The sequence below is a fragment of the Ovis aries genome, chromosome 3 (genome assembly GCF_016772045.2).
Source record: "Ovis aries strain OAR_USU_Benz2616 breed Rambouillet chromosome 3, ARS-UI_Ramb_v3.0, whole genome shotgun sequence".
Lineage (NCBI taxonomy): Eukaryota > Metazoa > Chordata > Mammalia > Artiodactyla > Bovidae > Ovis > Ovis aries.
The window spans coordinates 220,678,833-220,702,093 of record NC_056056.1 but is presented as its reverse complement, the minus strand read 5'-3'; the positions used below and the strand labels follow the sequence as shown (position 1 = coordinate 220,702,093).

General features: G+C 56.4%; 1 protein-coding gene across 6 annotated transcripts in view; it reads right to left on the bottom strand.

Annotated features, from left to right (window-relative positions):
- Positions 1-23,261, bottom strand: part of PARVB (parvin beta) — a 114,196-nt gene that overhangs the window by 48,727 nt on the left and 42,208 nt on the right. For all 6 annotated transcript variants that reach the window (XM_042247855.2, XM_042247856.2, XM_004007041.6 and 3 more), the window contains 2 exons: positions 6,565-6,654; positions 2,659-2,729 (listed from right to left, as the gene is read on the bottom strand). In XM_042247855.2, the coding sequence (XP_042103789.1) occupies positions 2,659-2,729; positions 6,565-6,654 (161 nt within the window). The remainder of the gene's footprint in view (positions 1-2,658; positions 2,730-6,564; positions 6,655-23,261) is intronic.

Genomic DNA, 23,261 nt, shown 5'->3' with positions numbered 1-23,261 from the left:
GGGTGGGGCTGAGCGAACCCAGAAGGGGCAGGAAGCGGCTCTGGATCCCACAGAGCAGGGAGGGGGCTTGTTTGTCTTGCATCCCTGGGGTCCAGCTCAGCTCCCCGACTCCCAGCCAGGGCTCAGGAGATGAGGACTCAAAGGGACAGACTCATTCGAGATTGGACACTTCACACCGGTTCACAGGGTCACCTGGGGCAGAGGCGGGGAGTTACTTCTCTCTGAGTCCCTGTGCGGATGTAAGGATTGCACCCGGCTCCCTGGGACTTGTTTCAAGGAGTTGATGCTCACGGGCTGTCAAGCTTTGCTCAAATGTCAAAGAAGGAAAAAATCAGAGCGGGCACGTGATGGTTCATTTTAAGTATCAGCTTGGCCAGGACGGACGCCAAGGCAGCTGATGAAACATTTGTTCTGGGTGTGTCTGTGCTGGGGTCTCCAGGAAGAGATCGGCATTTGACTCGGTGGCCTGAGTAAAGCAGAGCGACCCTCCCCAGCATGGGAGGGTAGCACGCAATCCAGGAAGGGCCTGAACTGGACAGACAGGTGGAACAAGGCTGCACTCTGCCCTCTTTGTGCCTGGGGCGTCCGTAGCCTGACCTCTCGGACCCACTTTCCTGGGCCGCCATTGACAGAGGGCATATTAAGGGACTTCTCTCAGATGGTAAAGCGTCTGCCTACAATGCGGGAGACCCATGTTCAATCCCTGGGTCGGGAAGATCTCCTGGAGAAGGAAATGGCAACCCACTCCAGCACTCTTGCCTGGAAAATCCCATGGATGGAGGAAGCTGGTAGGCTACAGTCCATGGGGTCGCAAAGAGTCGGACACAACTGAGCGACTTCACTTCACTTAGTCTCCAGCTTCACGTGAGTTGATCCTTATAATAACTCTCTATAGAGAGACAGAGATATGGATAGAAACACAGGCAGACAGAGAGATAAGACAGGTAGATGGAGACAGAGAGGTGTAGAGGAGGGCCACCTCCCACGGGTTCGGTTCCTCTGGGGAACCTGACAAGCACAGAACAGACCCTTCTCCTACTTAAATGCCGCCCACGCTGGTCCAGGGGTTGAGAACCCGCCTTCCCGTGCAGGAGACGGGGCTCCATCCCCGGTTGGGGAACTGAAATCCCACATGCCTTGAAGCAACTAAGCCCGCACACCGCAAGCACTGAGCCTGTGCGCCAAAACCAGAGAAGCTCACGCGCCGCAACCAGAGAACCCCGCGCGCCGCAACCAGAGAACCCCACGCGCCGTAACCAGGGAAGCTCATGTGCTGTAACCAGAGAACCCCACTCGCCATAACCACGCCGCAACCAGAGAACCCCGCGCGCCGCAACCAGAGAACCGCACGCGCCGCAACCAGAGAACCCCGCGCGCCGTAGCTGAGACCCGACAGAGCCAGATAAACACACAATTAACATGTCACACACATCGCCCGTGGAGAGCACCGTGGTGGCAGGGCCATTTTTCTTCACCAACATTCTTCAGTTCAGGAAGAAAACAAAGTGGGATTTGGCTGGGGGAGGAATCTCGAAACGAGGCGATTTAAGTCGTCCAGCATCAGCATGTTGGGATGGGCCCTAAAACAGGCTGGAGAAGGAGACGGCAGCCCACTCCAGTGTTCTCGCCTGGAAAAACCCCCTGGACCGAGGAGCCTGGTGGGCTGCCTTCCACCGGGTCGCAGAGAGTGGGACACGACTCAGCAACTGAGCACACCACGCTCGCACTAACACAGATGTTCTCCATTTCCATGTTTTAAACACTACGACTTGCAAGGCTCTGTTTATCCTGGAGAAGCCCTCGTGAAAAGGCAGCTGTGTCCCAACTGCAGTGGTTAAGGGGGAGACACTTTTGAAAAGCCCCCTTTGATGGGATGTGTGAGTGGCACTATCCTAACTGGCGTCTGCCCAGCCCGAGTCTCCTGGGTTGGGGCTCACTGGGTGAGGATGCTGATGGAGCCCTTGCCAGCCGGGGGATTACCTCTGAAGCCCTGCTGTGGTTGAGATCAGAGCAGTCAAGGTTCAATCTGCGCTTGGAGCCGGACTAACACTACCAATGAACCCTCACTGCGAGGCGGGGCTCAAGAGACCCCTGCGGACAGACGCGTGGCTGCAGCGGCCCCTGGGGAGCCCAGAGACAGCACCCATCCCCCACCCTAGCTTCCCTGACTTTCAGGAACTAGGTGGCTGTCCTCTGGCCTCGCCTGTCCCCGAGCGTCCAGACGCAGCTAAATCTGCCCACTGTCCAGAGCAGGGGTGTCACCATCCGATGAGGACCTGCAGGAGCATCCAGAAGAACCCATGGGCCCGCTTTTCAGAGCCTCCCCTGAGCTTCCCCTCTCACTCCAGAAAGAGTCTGAATGCCCTGATCTCGTCTGCAAGGCGCTGCGAGAGTTCACTGCAGCTGCTCATTCCCAATCTTAAGAAAAGGGTCCCCGCGTCCTTAGGTACAGCACAGGAGGGTGAGAGGGCCATCTGAGAGCCCCTGGGGCCGGGCCCCCTCGGGAGACGCTCCAAGCCATCCCGTCTCCCCACCCTCCACCAAACATAGCATCGAGGCCCCTTGACCAGCCCCCCGGCTTCGCTGCTTTGACCCAGAGGAGCCTGAACCCAAAGTCTTGCCCTCACAGGACACCCCAGCCAGGAGGCTCACCCTCACCTTGACCAGCTCCTTGAATCTGGGGTCGTCCCTGGAGGTGGGGTCGATCACCGTGCGTTCCTCGTTCTCCTCTGCGGGGACAAAGCACAGGAGGGTTAGCTTGGTGGGGGCAGCTGGCTTCCCTCGCACAGATGGGGGGATCGAGAGCAGAGATGCCCCCAAGGTCTTCTCACGGAGCAGCCCTGCAGCCAGGCACACGGCCGAGGCGGGAGGGCCTACCTTCCAGGAAGCCATGGGGCACCTACCCTGGTATTTTGGGAGAAGCGATGGGGTGCTGGGGGAGCACTGATTCAGATCCGGAGAAAAGTCACTATAAATAAACCTGAGGAAGAGTTGTCCTTCACCAAGAAAGCTTGCTACTACGTACGATGGTATGGACAAAAACATTTGGCGGAAGGGGTACTAAAAAAAAAAATAGCATTTCACAGCAAAGCGTGTTTATCCATGTTCTGTTTCTGTTTTGTTTTCCCTCCATGTTTGGCCTTGACCACGGACCACGGGCACCAGTGAACTTGGACAGAGAGGTGACACGGGGGTGTGAGTGGACACGCGTGCATGCCCTGTCGCTCAGTCGTGTCCGACTCTGACCCGTGGACTGTAGCCCAGTGGCTCCTCTGTCCATGGGATTTCCCAGGCAAGAATACTGGAGTGGGTGGCCGTGCCCTCCTCCAGGGGACCTTTCTGACCCAGGGATCGAACTTGCATCCCCTGCATCGCAGGCCACTGAGCCAGCAGGGAAGCCCAGTAAGTGGACGGCCAAGGGGAAAGACTGGCCGACATCAGACACGACACAGGACAAAACTGACCCTGAGCGTTAAAATGGGAGAGAAGAGGCCTCTGGCCCCTGGATGCACAGGTGGAGATGGCCAGGGTCCCGGCCTCTGGCCCCTGGACGTGCAGGTAGAGATGGCCAGGGCCCCGGGGCCCACACAGGCCCCCACGACTGGGACCCTGTCCGTGTCGGTAGGAATGAATGGCTTTGAGTGACAGAGACTTCACAACAGCAAAGTCCAAAACCTGGCAAAGCGCAAGCACTATTCTTGGAGTCGCGCAGACCTGATGCTTGAGAGGGATACTCCAGGTAAGCTGCAGGGGCTCACACAGCGGTCCCTGAGGAGGCCCCAGCAGCCTCCCACCACTCCTGGGGCCAAGGCCAGCATCCTCCACGCAGCCCCCCAGGCCCTCTGCAGCCTCTGTCCCCAGCTCTCCCCAGCGCCCTCCAACCCAGTCCCTTCAGACTTCGCTCGCCCTTCAGCAAGCCTCTCGCCACTGCCAACCACAGGGCCTTGGCACATCCTACTCCGTGTCCAACACCCTCTCCCCCCACTTCACTCCCCAGTCGCTCAGCTCTCAGCTCCCAGTGCTGACTAGGCTGGTCCTTATCAAAGTCACAAGAGCTTCAGGGGCCAGCAGGACCTTGCAGGGCAAGCTGAAGAGCGCTGACTCCCAGCCCAGGAGCAGCGGTTTAGGCAAACGGTAAGACAGGAGAGTTAGGGCCCAGGGAAAGGCAGGTTCAAGGCATCGTGACAAACAGTAACCTGCCCCTCGTTTATGGTAAATCCATTTTCTAAGCGCTCCTGTTGGTCTAAAGCGGGTCCTCAGCCAGGGGCAATTGTGTCCCCCAGGCCCCCAAGGGACCCACAGCAATGTTTGGAGACATTTTTCATTGTCCTCAGTGGTGGTGCAGGGTGGGGTGGGGTAAAAGCTACAGGAATGTAGTGGGTGGAGGGGAAAAGGCAATGGCACCCCACTCCAGTACTCTTGCCTGGAAAATCCCATGGACGGAGGAGCCTGGGAGGCTGTAGTCCATGGGGTCGCTAAGAGTCGGGCACAACTGAGCAACTTCACTTTCACTTTTCACTTTCATGCACTGGAGAAGGAAATGGCAACCCATTCCAGCGTTCTTGCCTGGAGAATCCCAGGGACGGGGTAGCCTGGTGGGCTGCCGTCTATAGGGTCACACAGAGTCAGACACCACTAAAGCAACTTAGCAGCAGCAGCAGCAGCAGTGGGTGGAGACCAGGGATGCTGAGCAAAACCCTGCAACACACAGGACAGCCCCTCCATTAAAGAACTGTGTGCTTAGTCGCTCAGTTGTGTCCAACTCTTTTGTGACCCCATAGACTGTAGCCTGCCAGGCTCCTCTGCCCAAGGGATTTCCCAGGCAAGAAAACTGGAGTGGGTTGCCATTTCCTTCTCCAGGGGATCTTCCCGACCCAGGGGATCGAACCTGCATCTCCAGCATTGGCAGGTGGATTCTTTACCACTGAGCCACACTGGGAGTCTCCCCGACATCAAAGAATTATGCCGTGCTAAATGTCCCTAGTACCCGGGGTCGGCGGAGGGGAGAGAAACCCTGCTCTGGATCTGGGTGATTTCCAGACAGTGCTTGGCAGTTTCTCCTGGGAGAGAGTCACCTGCCTGGGCAGCAGCTGCAGCCAGACTGAGGACGCAGCACAAGAGGGTCTTCAGAGAGCTGAGGGGAAGCCCCGGAGGACCCATGCGTCTCCGAGCCCGGCCAGCACTTGGCCGCAGGTCGGCTGTCTGGACGGCCTTTGTGTTTCTTTCTCACTAGTTCCCGCTGGCCTGGCCTTGTGCTGGGAACCACAACAGAGGCATCCACCGGGACGTCCCTTTGAACCAGGGATTGGAAAGAAGCAGAATGTTCCAAGACAGCCTTCCAGATCCATCAGAGCCCAAAGCACGCTCTAAGGAAACACGTGTCCAGGCCGTCACCTCATCAGTGTTGCCGGGGACGTGGTCCCGGGGAGGTGGGCGCAGGGCCAGGACTACTCGGCAGGTCCCACCCGCAAGCCCCTGGTGTTGGGAGGCCCCTCCAGCTTGCACAGGGACGGGGCAGGTATTGATACTTTCTCTGATTTTCTGTAATTTTTTAACTCTTCTTGGCGTGCACGCACTGCTTTCTTCATCTTGCTTTTTCGCCGCACGGGGCCTGCGTTGCTGCGTGTGGGCTGCTCTCAGGCCGCAGTGCATGGGCTCCGCATTACGACGGCGCCTCCCGCCACTCCTGTTCTCACGTAGCTCCCTTGTTAAGGCTCTAGGGTGTGCAGGCCCCCGCAGCTGCAGCACGAGGTCTCAGCAGTTGCAGCTCTTGGGCTTGGCTGCCCCACAGCGAGTGCAATCCTCCCAGACCAGAGATCGAACCCGTGTCCCCTGCACTGGCACGTGGAGTCTTATCCACTGGACCACCAGGGAAGTCCCTGCTCTGTATTTTCAGATGCTTCCACATCCTGGGGCCTTAGGGACTTACGGGGACTCCCCGCTCAGAGCTAGCTGACTCCCAAGACAGCAAATGTGTCCCCTGTGAGCGCCTTTCAACGCAAACAACCAACCCAGAGCCCACCCCCCGCACCAGTGAGCTCTCTAACTGAGCTCCCGTGGGGCTCTTACACACCCAGTCAACAGCCCCTGCCCTAATCACCTGAGACCAGGTACGGACCCCTCAGGGCAGTTCCTGTGTCCCAGAGGCCCCTGAAACAACCCGAACCAGCAGATCAAACCTGCTCATGAACCTGCCTCACCCACTCTGTCCTGTGAAAACCACAATAAAGGCATCTGCTCACCCTTCCCTGACACTGCTGCCCTCCCCTGGCACCCGGGGAACCGGGAGTGCAACAAACCATCTTTTCAAGGACAGCTGGCTCCCCGATCTCTTGGCCCATCATACTTAAATATTAATAAAGCTGACATTTGCAACCAGAGAGGCCGAAACCTACAAGGGAAAGCTCGCTTTGTTCCTGCAGACTTTTTTTTAAACACGACCTTGAGCTGAGAGCCCGCTGTGAAGTCTGATCACAAGGCTCCTCATCGGCCCCTCCCAGACCAATCGCACACCCAGGGAAGTTCAGCTCGCCCAGGACAAGGAGCTGGCGGAAGCGACAGTACCGAGCAGGGAGTCTTCGGGGTGGACTTCCACTGGGGCGGGGCACATGGGCAAGTTGATGGCATTCTTCCCTTCTTCCTGGAGGTCACTCACTGTCAAGAGAAAGAGAAAGGGCAGAACCAGTGAGTATAAATGGACTAGAGTGGCCTCACACGTTGGCAGTGGAAACAAAGAGAAATCAACTCGTGTTTTTAAGGCATTTAACAAATATTCCTAAATGGCTGGTTGCCCAGAAAGAGTCCGAGGAAAAAAGCCCCAAACCAAGAATATATTCTACAACTCCTAGCCCACGCCGGAGAGTGCCCAGTTCCGGCCAAGCCCTGCCAGGCTGTTCTCACCGCTCTTCAGAACACATGACTAAGACATGGAAGCTTCTGGATGCTTCCAGATCTTGCCCAAGGCTGCTGGGGTGGACACAGCTTGGATTGCGGTGACAGGGTCTGAGAAGGCAGGGTCCCTCCCCTGACTCAGACAGTTGTGGACTCCGGGTGTGAAGACCCTCCCTGCAGGCACACAGGCAAGCCCAGAGTCAGAGGCGGTGCGGCTGTCCGTGGCCAAGTTCATGGGACAGAATCCTGCTGGCCCAACGCCCGGGGATGCCCAGGGTTGGGGGCGGTGGAACACGCAGCAGAGTCTAACAAACTGGACCCAGAGACCTGGAGTCTCCTGAAGCTTCACAGGGACTGCAGGGCTGGCTACGCAGTGAGTGGGGCGGCCTCCATCTACGGAGCAGAGAAGGTCCCCTGCCGCCCCACCACCCCACCCCTGTGCTAGAGACCCTCCAAGAAAGTAGCTCAAGTCTCACTGGCCAGGGGGTCACCCCGACACCAGGGGGCTCACAGCCTCAGCCTTCAACACCACGTTTCTTCCACTGGCCCCAACTGCGTCAGACCCCAGGCTCCAGCCCCCTGCCCCCATGCAGTGGGGGCAGGGGCCCCGGGATCTGTCCTCTTTCAGCCCTTGGCTGAGAACCGCTGGGCAACAGTCCCCCACCACGGACCACACAACCAGCCTCTCCCTCAGTGATCTCCAAGGACAAGGGCCCAGGCTTTCTCCTCCGCTTTATGTATTTATTTTTAATAGTCATTGATCTACAATGTTGCGTTCGTTTCAAGGCCTTCTCCTCTGTAATGAAAAGGCCTTAGAGGTGGAGACCTCCTTCCCCGTTCAATATCGAGGTCACCTTGAACATCGCCAATTCTGGGACCTGAAAGGGCAGGGGGACATAGAAGCCAGGTGACAGGCACGATGGCCTCGGGGCAGGCAGGCACGTCCGGGAACCTCTCTGCCTGTCTTCTCAAACGTCAGGACCCCCGCAAGGACTGAATGCAGTGATGAACATGAGATCCTGGGGTCAGAGCTGGGCACGCAGCGGGCTCCCTGGGCTCAGCCACAGACCCAGCTCTGGGGCCAAGGCCGCCTCTGCCCTGCATGAGGACGACGGAAGTAGGGCCCAAGACGCCGGCTTCCAAAGTCAGGAAGACCCTGATACAAAACTAAAAACCAGGGGGTGGGGCGAGGCTCTCCTGCACACCCACAGTCTACAGAAGCAACGATTCACAGCCAAAAGGTGGAAACAGCCCACGTGTCCCCCGACAGATGAACAGACACACCAATGTGGTCCAAACACGCAACCGAACGTTATCCACCCACAAAAAGGAAAGGGATTCGGCACGTGCTGCCACAGAGCCACGAGGACACTGTCCTAAGGAAGATAACCCAGACACGAGACGGCAAGCCCTGCATGATTCCACAGACACGAGGTCCTGAGAGTCAGATCCAGAGCGACCGAAAGTAGAATGCTGGGTGTCCGGGGCTGGGGACGGAGGGCAGTTATGGGCAGTCAGGGGGTAAGGGGGGCAGATGGAAGAGGTCTGGAGGTGGATGGGGTGACGGCTACACATCAACGTGCATGTACCCCATCCCACTGAACTCCATGCTTAAAAAGGGTTAAAAGGGCAAATTGCATGTTGTGTGCATGTTACCACAATTTAAAAGGGGAAGAAAAAGTGGGCCCCTGCCAACAACCGTCTCGTCTGGGAGGCTGATGCCCTGCAGCTGGAGGCGTCACAGTCTCTCCCCCACCCTCCGCCCCACATCCTAGGAGCGGACAGCCACCTTTTTATCCCCGCATCCTTGGCCGAACTCTGTGCAAGAAGCAGACACATGGGAAACACCTTCACGAGCAAATGGGTTTGAGACGCACACACGCCCGCCTGGCTCCCCAATCCAAAGATCTCCAACCAGTCACTCAGACCCCCCGAGAAAACAGACCAAGTTTCAGCAATTACTTTTCCTGCAGAACTAAGTTACAGAGTCTTTGCACCAGCAAAGAGCTTTCCAAGGCAGAAAAGGGAAGCGGGGAAAGGAGGTTTTTCACAAAAGTCCTCGCATATACAAGAGGTGGGCAAGGGGACGTGGGCAGCGGCTGGGGCCCCTTACTCCTGCCTCCTGGGCCGATGTCACCAACGGAGAACAGAGAGGCCAGGGAGGTCCCTCCCGGTCAAGTCCGTCTGCGATGGTTCTGTTCTCCGAGGAAGAAAAACAGAAGACCCTGGTGTCATATGAGCAGAGGGCTGCATAGGCGGGCTTCAAGTCCCAGGTGAGCCAGGCAGCTGAGTCCTTACAATGAGCCCACAGCTCCTCCCAGAAGCCCCAGAGCTGCCTCTCAGGTCATCCACTCGCCTGGACACCGGGCCCGGGCCAGAGCGACCAGTGGTGGGTGGGGGTGTGGCAGGTGTGGAGATAAAGAGATGCTTCCAGAAGTCCTGCCGCCTGATCTCAGCAACGGAGGCGTGGAGGGGGGAGGCCGCGGGAACGGCATTTTCAAAGCAGAGAAACTGGGTCACATGAAAACAGAGAAATTTTCACACCGCCCTTGAACATCAAAGATAACACTAAACAGGGCTCGGGATCTGGCGGCTTTAATGGATGAGAAATGCTCGCACAGACCCGCCCAGAACTCAGGGCCAACAGCACATTCCGCAGGCCTGTGAAGCATAAAGCCCCGAGGAACACAAGTACGGTCTGTGACCACCGAGCCCCGGTTCAGATCTCACCATGCCCTCTGCGGACGTGTGGCCTCCAACAAGACCCTTCACCTTGCCCAGCCTCAGTTTCCCCATCTGGAACATGGGGAGGCAGCAGCACTTACCTCTTAGGGGCTTCTGAGAATGAGTTCATCCCAGGGAGAACCAGGGAAGGCTTCCTGGAGGAAGCAGTATCTGAACTTGGCCTTGAAAGACCGGAAGAAGGAAAAGGGACTTTGGGACTCCATGCAAAGCCCATGGATGACAGATCAGAGAAGGGATTCTGGAAGCCCTACGTGGCGACCACGTCCATGCTGAAACCCAGCAGGGTTCTTCAGGACTCTGCTATTATTCACGGCTTGGGAACCCTGGGGGACACAGCCCCTTCACCAAGGAGCCTTCAGTACAAACCTAATGACAGCCTTCTGAGGGTCAGTCTGGAGTCTGGAAGGAGGGGTGTCCCTTGAACCATGGCTTTTCCCCAAGGCCTCCACTTTGCCAGGTCAGTTCAGTTCAGTTGCTCAGTCGTGTCCAACTGTTTGCGACCCCATGGACTGCAGCACGCCAGGCCTCCCTGTCCACCACCAACTCCCGGAATTTACTCAAATTCACGTCCATTGAGTCGGTGATGCCATTACACCATTTCATCCTCTGTCGTCCCCTTCTCCTCCTGCCTTCAATCTTTCCCAGCATCAGGGTCTTTTCAAGAGTCAGTTCTTCGCATCAGGGGGCCAAAGTATTGGAGTTTCAGCTTCAGCATCAGTCCTTCCAATGAATATTCAGGACTGATTTCCTTTAGGGTGGACTGGTTGGGTCTCCTTGCAGTCCAAAGGGCTCTCAAGAGTCTTCTCCAGCACCACAGTTTAAAGGCATCAATTCCAGGTCAGCGGCTTTCCCCTAATCCCGGGAATATCTTGGCTTTGAAAGCACTGGTCCATCTGCCAGAGAGTCAGACACTTCAAAGACTAGAACTGCCAACGATCTTGCGTCACAGAGACAGACCCGCTGGCGTGCGGCGTGCACGCTGGGTGTGGGCATTCACAGGGCCTGGGGCCCAAAGTCCCAGGGCCAGGGACTCATTGTTGTGCTAAGGGTGTGCCCTTATCCACACTAAACCCAGCAAGCAGTGCATTCCCAATTCACCAAGGTTCACCCTCCCGCAGTGATACTCGGCGCTGTGGGCCACACGGGCAACACAGGGCTGGGGAAGAGCCAGGAGGGCCGGAGGCTGGGAGAGGCTCAGAAGGCAAACCGGGAGAGGCCCTGACTGCTCCGGTGCCCCCGTGGGGACAGCCACACCTCACCCAGCCCCGGGGTACAGAGCAGGCTATGCAGACCACTGTCGCCAAAACCCAGGAGTTTTGAAAATAAAGCTGGAAATTTAGGGTTTGGGGTAGAATCTCCCAATTTATAAATGCAAGCAAGTAATTCAAACTCTGTGGCCCAGACAGAGTTTACTTGCAATCCCAGGCCCCATTTACTTGCAATCCCAGGTCGCAGTAAACGTCCAGCCCACGTTCCTCCTGTCAGTGGGAGAGGGCCACCAGCATTTCCTGAGCACCTACTGCGTACCAGGCACCTTCAGAGCCTTCCACTCATCTAATCTCCCAACACGTCTGTGAGGGAGTGGCTGGCCCTGGCTTGGTCCTCGCTGGGCCAGCGTCTCTCAGACACGAAGGCATCTGATATACACCAACTATGAGCCCTGCAGGCAGGACTGAATCATTTCCACCTGGTCTTCACTCACTCTGCCCAGCTACATCCTATCCATCTTCAAGCCTCAGCTTGCTGGCCGCCTCTTCCAGGAAGCCCTCCTGGGTGCTCCTCGCCCATTCCAGGCTCCCTTCTGCCCAGCTCGCATTCCACTGCTGCTGCTGCTGCTAAGTCGCTTCAGTCATGTCCTATAACCACCTCTTTCCTGGACCATCTGCCCACTCCAGTGATAGCTCGGCTCCTGCACATAGTAGGTGTTTACATTTGAGAAGCTGCACGATGAAGGGCTTGGAACCTGGGAGCCAGTCTGTTGTTTCAGACCCCAGCTCAGCCCTAAGAAGCTGTGTAACTGCTCCAGGCCTCAGTTTCCGTCTGTGAAATGGGGCCTGATATACCCCCAAAGAGAGACGGAGAAGGTAATGGCCACGCATAACAATGTCTGCCACGCAGCAAGCGCTCAGTAAGCACTAGCTTCCAGCTTCTGCCAAACAGAGGGAGGCATATGCGCTTCCAAACCCCGTTCTCCTTCCATCACCCCACCTAGGGACCAGGCAAGGTTTAAAAAACACACCACCTCTCCCGATTGGAATGACAAATGCATGAAAAGGAGGAAAGAGAATCAAAAACTAAAACCTCAGACGTCTCACAAAGGGCCTGCCATTTACACCCCAGGCTGAGCGCAGAGGTTCCATCCTTGATTTTTAAAACAATCTTTTTCTTCCTACGGGTTTCACTTATTTATTTATTTATTCCCAGGCTCTTTCCCCTCCAAAAAAGGCTTTTAGGCAGTTTTGGTTTTTTTTTTCCCTTTCCCCTTTTGACATTATTAAGAAAGCAGAACTTTGAAAGCAGGCTGCTTTTTAAAGAGCAAGGTTACCCTCAAGGGAAAACACAGATCTGAAGACAAAAAGGCTTTTTGCTCCATGAGGGGCACTGGGGCGGGAGTGGGGAGCACGACTCACCCCCTGTAAAGACGGGGTGCAGGACTCTCTCCGGGGGCTGACCTGCTGGGGGTTCAGCGAAGATGCGAAGACCCCACGGTAGGTGAGCCGCAGCCCTTGGACACTGAAGCGCTGACAACTCCATTCTGGAACGCTTTTCCAAGCGTGTCCTTTCAACACGGCAGACACGTCTGCCACCGATGAGGGCTGTTACACCATGTATACCCACGTCCTGGTTTTCCCGGAGAACAAAAGGACGGGAGGAGAGTTTCCAGCAGGCCGTCTCAACCAAGATCAAAGAGAAAACCCCAACAAAAGCGGCCGCATGCCCACCCCCGGCTCCCCAGCTAAAAGAAGAACTTGGAAATGGCAGGAAAGCTGTCTCAATTTGGGGCACTTAACCAGCCCATTTCAAGATGTGCCCACTTGCAGTTATGACGGATCCTACTCGAGGAAACAGAGTGGTCCTCAGAGTTGCCAGGAAACACAAAGAAGGATAAAGGAGGGAGTGTTCCCCCATGAATCCACGGACCCCAGGCCCCTGTCCCTGCCACCCCACCCCCCGACCCCTGTCCCTGCCACCCCACTCCCCAGACCCCTGTCCCTCCCACCCCACCCCCCAGACCCCTGTCCCTCCCACCCCACTCCCCAGACCCCTGTCCCTCCCATCCCACCCCCCAGACCCCTGTCCCTCCCACCCCACTCCCCAGACCCCTGTCCCTCCCACCCCACTCCCCAGACCCCTGTCCCTCCCACCCCACCCCCCAGACCCCTGTCCCTCCCACCCCACTCCCCAGAACCCTGTCCCTCCCACCCCACTCCCCAGACCCCTGTCCCTCCCATCCCACCCCCCCAGACCCCTGTCCCTCCCATCTTACCCCCCAGACCCCTGTCCCTGCCACCCCACCCCCCAGACCCCTGTCCCTCCCACCCCACCCCCCAGACCCCTGTCCCTCCCACCCCACCCCCCAGACCCCTGTCCCTCCCATCCCACCCCCCCAGACCCCTGTCCCTCCCACCCCACCCCCCAGAACCCTGTCCCTCCCATCCCACCCCCCCAGACCCCTGCCCTTGCCACTCACCCCCCAGACCCTTGTCCTCCCACCCCACTCCCGTAGGCTGGGGAGGGAGAGTCAGGGTTAACTCTGTGTGTTAGAAGGACCCAACAAAATCTCTGTGAAACAAAACCCTCCGTCCACAGGGTCACAAGAGGCAGGCACGACTGATGTGTGCGACTTAGCACCCACACATGCTTCCCCGGGGAAGGGAGAGCTTTGCATGACTCTCCACCAACTCTCTGCGCTCAGAGGGATCGCTTCTTCACAGAAGTTACACAATTTATCAGAATAACTAAGTTCATCAGCCATGAAGGTCTTCCTAACAGAGCAGCTCTTCTAAAAATAAATGAAGTTGTATTTCACGTGGAGAGCTCACAGCTCAGTGGAGAGACCATAGGGCCCAAATAAGACCTTAACAAGCACGATGACGTCCACAGACTCAACAGCTGGCGGGGGGAACAGACTCAACAGCCCTGCCTAACAGCCAAAGACCAGGTGATCAAATGACCGGATGTCGTAATTCAAGAGGACGAGCTACTTCCGCTGTATCCTCCTCGTAAAGGCCTTGATACAGGAGGCCTGATCCTTCCCGGGAAGTCAAGACTCCAGGCTCCAGCTCCAGGATTCTCGGGATTGCAACGGACGGATGCCTGCATGCTGTCCAGGGTAAAAGGCAGGGAGTGCTAACAGTCCTAGAGACAGCCGCTGCCCTCCCTGACCCAGACATAGGGAAAGAGACTTTCAGCCATCCACGAGGCAAGACGTAAGAGGAAGAGCCTCTTAACCTTTCAAGTGGCGGATCTGGTTTGTTTTTACTGAGGAAGACAAGCTGGCCCCGTCTCGGGGATGCCAGCCCAACGTAATGAGCTCAGAGTATTTATGTTCGTTTAACCTGCCGTAAGTTCTCAGCGTAGGATGAGTGTCTGACAAGACCCCAGGAATAAGAAAGCACTGTGACTGCTGCCTGCATCGTGAGGATTACTCAGTCTGAACAGTCTGATCGGTGGGGTTTGCTCTGTTGCAGTACAAGGCTCCATGTCATTTCTCGAGATGAAATAAGTTGATAGGCGAAAAGAAATATGTGAGCATTTCAATAAGGCAAAACCCAGCGGAGGTCAACAGGCGTAGCTGACCCCACAGCAAAAGCCCTCAGCTAAAGAGCGGTCCTGTTCAGCCAGCCTCTGGTTTTACAGTGGCCGAGCTAACGACCGCTGGTGGCCAACAGGGCCAGCTGGTCCTCGGGGGAGGCTGGTGTGGGCGCAAACACGTTGGGAGGGTGTGTCCTGGCCACTTCTGCCCAACTGCCTGGCTCAGCCCCTGGCACGGAGAAGACTCTCGAGGGACAAATGGACAATTAATTAAGTGCAATGCATATGATGGTGTTGAGTTTGGCTTTTTTTTCTAAGAATCTTTTTTTTCAACGAGGACCATTTTTTAAAGTCTTCATCAAATTTGCTGCAATACTGCTTGTTTTATATTTTGGGTTTTTTTGGCCACAAGGCACGTGGGATCGTCACTCCCTGATCAGGGATTGAACCCGTCCGTGCCTGCCCCTCCCTGCAGTGGAAAGTGAAGTCTTAACCTACTGGACCACGAGGGAAGTAACTGTGATGGTGCTGACTTTTAAAAAGCAGGTTCCAAAATACGACAGCATGATATTTATGCAAAATACGGAATCAGAAAACTCAAAACTGAGAATTCCCTGGCCGTCCAGTGGTTAGGACTCCGGGCTTCCACTGCAGAGGGGCACGGGTTCCATCCTTGGTTGGGGAAACCAAGATCCTGCATGCTCCACGGCACAGCTAAAAAAAAGACAAAAAACATCAAAAAATCATTTGTAAAAAAGAAAACTCAAAGCTATGTATTTCTATTGCACACAATTAACTCACAGAAAAAGGAATGAGAGGATGTGCGCCAGCAGGGCAAGAAGAGCATCCCCTGTGAGAGGCCGTGACGCAAGGACAGGAGGAGGCTAGGGAGGCTCTGCCACGACGGCGTTCACGCGGTACTTGTGCAAATTAAAGCTAAAAGAAGGGACAGCAAACGGGTGCCCTATAGCAGGGACTCAAAGGAGGTGACAGCAGTTCTACAGGGAAGGAGATCAAAGGCCGACCAGAGGAGGCGAGGCTGCCCGTGGAGCTGATTCTAGGGCCAAGACTGTAGGCGAAAGGCCCCAGTGTGTGGGAGAGAGCAAAGAAGAAAGAAGCAGCAACCACGGCGGGGGACTTAGAACCAGCCTCTGCAGCGGCAGCATCTCAGGTCCTGCCCTTGGGGCGACCGGGGACCGCATCTCACCAGGATGGCCAGCCAGCCTTCCACAGACCCTCTCTTAGCCTCTTCCCACCCCAAGTCAGCCTCTCCCCTTCTGCAGGTGACCATCTGCACTCCACTTCCTCTCCTCTCCAGCATCCATGTGCCTGTCTTTTGGTGAAGCAGGACTCAGGTATTCTAGATCTCAGCCAGCGGGTACGCTGACTCCCCAGAACACAGTCAGGGAGGCGACTGGCCCAGTGAGAGCCAACAGCTGCAAGGAGATTTCCCTAGGAATGCAGAATGATGCCAGCATCTACGTGCCTGTCTTTTGGTGAAGCAGGACTCAGGTATTCTAGATCTCAGCCAGTGGGTAAGTTGACTCCCCAGAACACAGTCAGGGAGGCGACTGGCACAACGAGAGCCAACAGCTGCAAGAAAACTTCCCTAGGAATGCAGCATGATGGGCACCCTTTCACCTTGGCCTTGACCTAGAGAGGATGTAGGTGGAAGCCGCCCCCATCATCTTACCACCACTCAGAAACCGCAATGAAGGCTCTGGGTCCGCAGAGCTAAGGGAACAGAGTTGAGCCATGCCATCTGTCTGCTGGATCAAGCCATACCTGAGGCTGGTGACTGCAAGGCCTTTCTATCAAATGCACCAGTGAGTTCCATTTATTCTTAATCTGCTTTCAGTTGGATTCTCTGTTATTTGCAGACTGTCTGGCTGTCACTCCCTGATAAAGAGCAGCCCAGAACTCCCACCAGCTCCAGGATAACCAAACCCCTGAGAGTGGTACCCAAAGACTCCTGGTAAATGAACCCCACCCCCTGTCGAAGGGCAACTGCAGTTCCCATGCTTCTTCATCTCCCAGTGAGGTCATTCCTTTGCCCCAGCTATTTCACCACCAGAAATGCCCAGCCAACTCCACCCGGGACCCCAGATTCTTCAGGGAAGCATTCTCTGTACCCCTCACCCTGTGGGCAGAGTTAGGGTGCCTCCTCTGGGTTCCCTCAGCTCCCAGCACACGTGACAGCTTTCATCCCTTACCCCCGGAAAGGGAATCGTGGGTGTCCACCGCCCTGTCCCACTGGCCAGGCACTATTCAAAAGCTGGCACACGACAAACATCCGATAAACATTCATAGAATAAATAAGTGACCGTAAATGCGTTTATGCAGGCAAAACGGAGCCGGATAGAGAATGTAGGTAAGAGACGTAAAGTCAGAAGAACTGGAAACAGGCTGTTCTTGCAAAACATTCCACCTCCAGCCACTTAATTGGGTGGAAAAAGAGCGTTTCCATTAAGGCTTACATTAGCCCGGCAGTCGTGGGTCACCAAGAACCCAATTACTGCGATGCGGCCGCACAGAGGGTGAGGACCCAAGAGGAAGGAATTTGCTCTGCAATTAGGGACTTACTGGGACAGGCTGCCTCTGAGGCAACACTCCCAGATCTCGGCCGCTACAGCACGCTCCCACCAGCCACCTGCTTTCACACCCAAGCGGGGCCATCAGGAAGGAACGCTCCCCCAGTTCCAGGACCCCAGGTCTTCCCAACACCGAATCCTGCTTAGGTGCAAACACAGAAAAGGCTGGAGCTCTCACACATCACTCCCTCTGCCCAGAAGCAGTCCTTTTCCTCCCCTGAGCCCTGTGTGATCAGAAAACTGTGAGAACCACAGAAAAAAACAAATTGTCGGTGAGAAGGAGAACAGGAAGAAAGACTTCTAGGTGAGCCTTCAACATCAGGCGTACCGTATGAACCACCCGGCGAGCAGAAACCAGGACACAGGAGGAGACCCAGGCTTCTTGCTCATAAAAGGATGGCTGATCCTTTAGGGACCAATGACGACTTGATAGTTTTTTCAGACCGAAAGCAAGTGGGTCAACTGATTCAAGTCACCTCTCCAAAAGTATCAGGTAGAAAGAATCCCCCAGGGGCCTGAGACAGGGGATGGGTCCGTGGATGTCTGCTCCTGGATTCTCCCTGCTCCAGTCCACCCCAGCACCCCCGCCTGTGTCTCCAGATGTAGCTCTCAAATGCAGGCCCATAGAGTCACTCCTCTGCCCACAGACTGCCCTGGTCCTCCACTGCACCCAACACAAAACTCAAACCCCTCCCCATGCCATGCCACCCCCCACCACTACAGAGCTCGGGGCCAGTGTGGTCACCCCTCCCAGTCTTTGCCAGCAGTGCCCCGCCGCCCCCCAGGAGCACCATGCCCAGTGGCTGAGCCTGGCTGCAAAGCCCACTGCAAACACCCCTTCCTCCATGGGCCTGCTCAGAGGCACCCTGGCCCAGGGTCGGTGCTGGTGCAGAGAGAATAGCAGAGAGAGGGGAGAATTTGGAGAATCATCACAGAACATCCCGTGACCTTGGGCTTTAAGCCCTTCTGCCTTTCACCATCCCTCCTCTGCAGAGGGGTTAGAACCAGACCTGTCGCGACCACTCATTTAATAAGGCAGTGCATCCAGCAGCAGCCATGTGGTAAATGCTGGGTCTCTCCCATCCTCGTCCCCTTACCTGCACCTGCACTGGGCAGCCAGGAGCGCTGAGCATCCTACAGAGTCACCCGCTCGACAAGTCTGAGGGCGCACCAGGCGCACGCCAGCTCAAGGTCACGCAGCCCAGAGCTCCCAAGTTTACCGATCGAGTGGACGTGCCGATGTCCTGTTTGATTATGAGCTCCCAGAGGCAGAGGTCAAATCCAATCACCCCTGTGCCCCTAGAGGTGGGCCCCGCACACAGAGGAGACCCCCTACAGGAGCAGAATCGAAGCAGACCTCATAAAGCCCGTTATCTGCCCGCAGCGAGGTGTGAAACAGTCTCATTAATTAGCGTTCAGGATGACAAGGGGCCACACACCCCAGGGTCATCAGTTCTTACAGAATCCAGACATTGCTCCATCCCCCTCACCACACGCCAGGCACGTCTCACCTAGAAGATCCTGCACACCCTGCTCAGGCATCACCACCGCTATCTCTCAGGTTGCTGAGCATTTCAAGCAGACACTAATTAGGCTGCATTAGAACGAAACTGCAACTCTACAGAAAACAGCAGGGTGGCAGGCGGACGGGGCCAGCCACTCAGCCTGACCCGAGCACACCCCCCCACGCCTGTTCTGAAAAGTGCAAAGTGTGAAGGGCCTCCCGAAGTCAGCTAGCCCAGAGCCGGGGCCGGACGCCACCCAGAGGACCCGTGCCCAGTGATCAATACGTGACATGGAGCAGGAAGCTCGGAGCGAGGAGGCTCGAAAGCATTGCTCATCTGACTCGGAGTGACATTAAAACGCAGTCGCATGCCAGAGGCAGGGGCACCGACCCGGCCCAGTCAGGTGACATGCCTGCCTGGGGATGTGGAGGGCGCCAGTCTACCTGGGAACGCTGAGGGCCACCATCACGTAGAAGGCTCTCCTGGAGCCCCTGGGGAATCTTGTGCATCACCCCACCCCTCTGACGAACACCCAGACCACACTCCTGAAGCCAGCCTGCCCCGACCCTCAGGGGGCCATCCCGCTTTGCTTCCTGTTTCCTCAGCCCCCTGACAGTCACAGCACCCTGGTCACATTCGTCCTAACCTGCTGGCAAATCCTGTGACGTGCACGCTCTATTCCCTTAATCTGGGGATGGTCCACCTGTTACATTTCCACCGATCAGCCGCGCTGGTTCTAAGTGAGTAGTTGGAAGCGATGTCAATCACCGGTCATGAAAATCCATCGTTAATTAATGATAAAGGAGAGAGAGTCTAGAAGAAGTGGAAAGAGGAAGCAAAGGGGTGAAACCCCAGAAAAACTCAGAATTACCAAAAAAATGGGCACATCTATTTTATATATGGTGGTGAAGTGAAGTCGCTCAGTCGTGTCTGACTCTTTGTGACCCCATGGACTGTAGCCTACCAGGCTTCTCAGTCCATGGGATTTTCCAGGCAAGAGTACTGGAGTGGGTTGCCGTTTCCTTCTCCAATATATAGTGGTCGTATCTGCTAATCCCAAACTCCGAGTTTATCCCTCCCCATCCACTTTGGTGACCATGAGTTCGTTTCATATGTCTCTGAGTTTGTTTTGTACATAAGCTCATTTGTATCATTGTTTTGGATTTCACATAGAAGTGATATCGTATGATATTCGTCTCCGTCTGACTTTCTTCACTTAGTATGGTAATCTCTAATCCACCCATGTTGCTGCAAATGGCCTGAAACTAACATAATGTTGTAAATCAACTATGTACAGGCATGCTGAGTCGCTTCAGTCCTGTCTGACTCTTTGCAACCCCATGGACTGTAGCCCACCAGGCTCCTCTGTCCATGGGATTCTCCAGGCAAGAATACTGGAGTGGGTTGCCATGCCCTCCTCCAGGGGATCTTCCCCACCCAGGGATCGAACCCGAGTCTCTTATGTCTCCGGCATTGGCAGGCAGGTTCTTTACTACTAACGCCACCTGGGAAGTCCACATCAACTATATTTCAATTACAAAAAGGAAAAAAAAAAACAAGTCTCATGGCCATCTCCCCTTGCGTTTGTTGGCCACGGTCTCGGCCCCTTGGAGATGTGTCCCACTCACTCGGAGATGCCATGAAACCTCAGCGGGACCAGCCCAATGAGGTCAACACACTCAGAGAGAAATGTGCTTCGTAAGAGGAAACGAGACGGTGGGGAAGATTAAACTGGTGAAGCAAGTTGGGCTGGTCCCCAAGCCTCGGAACTCATATTAATTAGTCAGATCGTTAATGTCCCATCGTACCCAGGCAAGACCAAAGTGTGCTCTGCTGAGAAAATAAGCAGATTAAACCATTAAGTCATTTTAAGAAAAAGAACGGATTCTCTGTGCACCTGCTGCTGGAACAAACGCTCCTGGGGGAAGAGAGCTTGGGATCCACGGGCGGGAAACACAGGAAGCACGGCGCCCTCTGGCGGCTCGCGTCCGCCTGCAGCCTGGAGCCCAGCCCCGCTGAGAACCTGCCGCTGGGCAGAGGCGCGCCTTCCAAAGGCGGCCAGTTCTGGGGGTGCTTGAAGCCATGCACCTCTGGGGCTGGCGGCTTCACCCGGAATGGATGCCACTCTGAAGGAGACAGAATACAAGGGCCTTGAGGACCCACTGTGGTTCCCGGGGTCAGGCGTGTGGAGAGAAAGCTCCAGAGGAGCAAAGCAGGGGGCTACAGGCACATGGAAATGCCCACCCTGCTAGCCCAGACCAAGCCAGGTCCCTACCCCCGACCTCTCCACCCTGATCTGTTTCCTTCCTTTCCTTCCCAGTGTTAACACACTCGACGCACATGTGCTTCTGTGCTCCTGAATCTGTGGCCATAGCACCTTCAGGGCAGACGGGAGGCCTGCGGGTCACCCAGCTTCCTGCACAGGGCCCAGCCCAGAGGAAGCACCAGTGACGCTTGGTGGACAGTGAACTCATGAATGAATGAAGGTTTCAGGACTCCAGCCTCCCTTTCTGGTTTCTTTTTGGAAGTCACAGGAGCTATTTTCTGCGCAAGACTGAGGCCAGGAGGAGAAGGGGGCGACAGCCGATGAGATGGTTGGATGGCATCACCCATCCACTGTAACAGGAGTCTGAGCAAACTTTGGGAGACAGGGAAAGACAAGGAAGCCTGGCGTGCTGCAATCCATGGGGCTGCAAGGAGTCGGACATGACCTAGGGACTGAACAACAACATGTAGGCTGAATAATGTCTCCTTCCCCACCAAGGAGGTCCACGTCCTAATCCCTGGGAACGGTGACCTTACGGACAAAAGTGACTCTGTCTATGTTATCAAGTGAAAGGTCTTGCCATGGGAGATGATCCCCGATTATCTGGGGAAGCCCTGTGTCATCACAAAGGTCCTTCCAAGAGAAGCACAGGTGGATCCGACTGAGAAAAAGGCAACGTGGCAACGCAGAGAGAGACTGGAAGATGCAGGCCGCTGGCTTTGGAGATGAGGAAGGGACCACGAGCCAAGGGATGGCTGAGTGGTGGTGGGAGGGGGGCGGGTCAGACGGCCCACCTCTCTCCTCCTCCCGCCAGGAACAGCCAGGGATGTGCTAATTGCTTGACCTTTTCGGCCACAGCTGTGCCCCAGAACTCCTCCCGGCCCCGGACCTTTGTGTATCCTCTCTGTTCCCCCAGAGCACCCAGCTTCTCCCTCCTGCCTCCATCCTTCCAGGAACCGGGTCCACCAGGCCCTCGGGCCATTTTCAGACACTGGCAGAGTGCACGAGCTCCTTCCCCAGGTTATCTTTCAAGTCACTGCAAATAGCAAATACCAGCCCAGATGTCAGAGTCGTCACCAGGCCTCTGGACGCAGGCCCAGGGGATCTTCCCAACCCAGGGATCAAGCCCGAGTCTCTTACACCTCCTGTACCGTCTAGAGTGCACCTGCATCAGAGCACATTCGGAAGCCAGTGGAGGAAAGGACGCTCGTCGCAGGAAGTCAGCTGCCTTCTGCTGCATCCAGGCACCTCCCTTGCTTCTCCCAGCATGAGCACACTGGCCAGAGAAAGAGGCGGTGGAGTGGGGATGGGTAGGGAGGAGGAGGACAAGGGCTCAGTCGGGCGTGAGGATCCCGTGAACTACCCGTCTGGGTGTGTGACCTTGAGCAAGTTAACTTCTCCTGGTGTCAGTTTTCCCGTCAGGAGCAATGGGGACACGACCTCGAGTGAGGGCTTCTCTGGAAGGAGGGAGAGCCCCCTGGCCAAGTTTCTTTGACACAGTATCGCCCCTAAAGTGAGGGCACAAACAAGGCTTATAGGGCGTGGGGCCAGGACCCAGAGCCGGAGCCTGGGATTCCAATCCCGTGCTCCCACCATGCGGCTCTGCACGACGGCCCCCGGCTTTCACGCACCCTGCCTGGACACACTCTAGGCTGTGACACGTGGAGACAGGAGGTCATGCTGGCATCTGGTGCGTAGGGGCCAAGGATGCTGATGGACACCTGCTGTGTCTGGGACACCCCCATCCCCATGGGGGGTCATCCAGGGCAAAACGTGTGGGGTGCTGAGGCGGGGAGACCCTGCTGGAGCCGACTCGGGAACCGCAGGGGGTGGACAGGTGAGGGGTCTGGACACTGCACGGCTGTGCGGTGCCCACAAGGAGTTAGCATCTAAGGACAAGCATGGGCACTCTTCAGCCTCAGGACCAAGGCTGGGCAGGGTCCCGGACCCCAGACCCTCCAGCCCCCAGGGAGCCCCCAAACACCCTCAGCAACCTGGCTGGGGGTCAGAGCGGGCAGCTGGGAGGCAGGGGGGCTGGTCAGTGAGGGATGCTCCCCTATCCCGCACCCCCTTCCTTCCTAAGGAACGAGGAGCTAGCGGGGGTCCTCGCCATTCTGCGCCACAGGCTGGGATCTGCCTGCTCTGGTCCTTGCTCCCCAAGGCTGCAGGCAGCTCAGAGGGCTACTTGCCCGAGGCCCTGGCCTCCCACGTCTGGTTGCCCTGGCAACTGGGTACCCTCCACGGGCTCTGGCAGGGTGGGCGCTCTGGACTCTGCTGACAGCTGGGGGCAGGCAAGGACAGGCGGACCAGTCAAGTGTGAGCCAACATCCTGAATGGCCTGGACAGCTGCTGCCCGGAGGCTCCGCTGGCCCTAGCCCAAGGATCACAGCGCTAAGGGACCTTCTTCTGCTGGCCTGGCTCACCCAGGTCCACAGAACAGACCGTGGAGCTCCAAACTACAGCCTATCCTAAGGCGGCCAGGCTTCCTTCAGCCCATCTGCCGGAAGC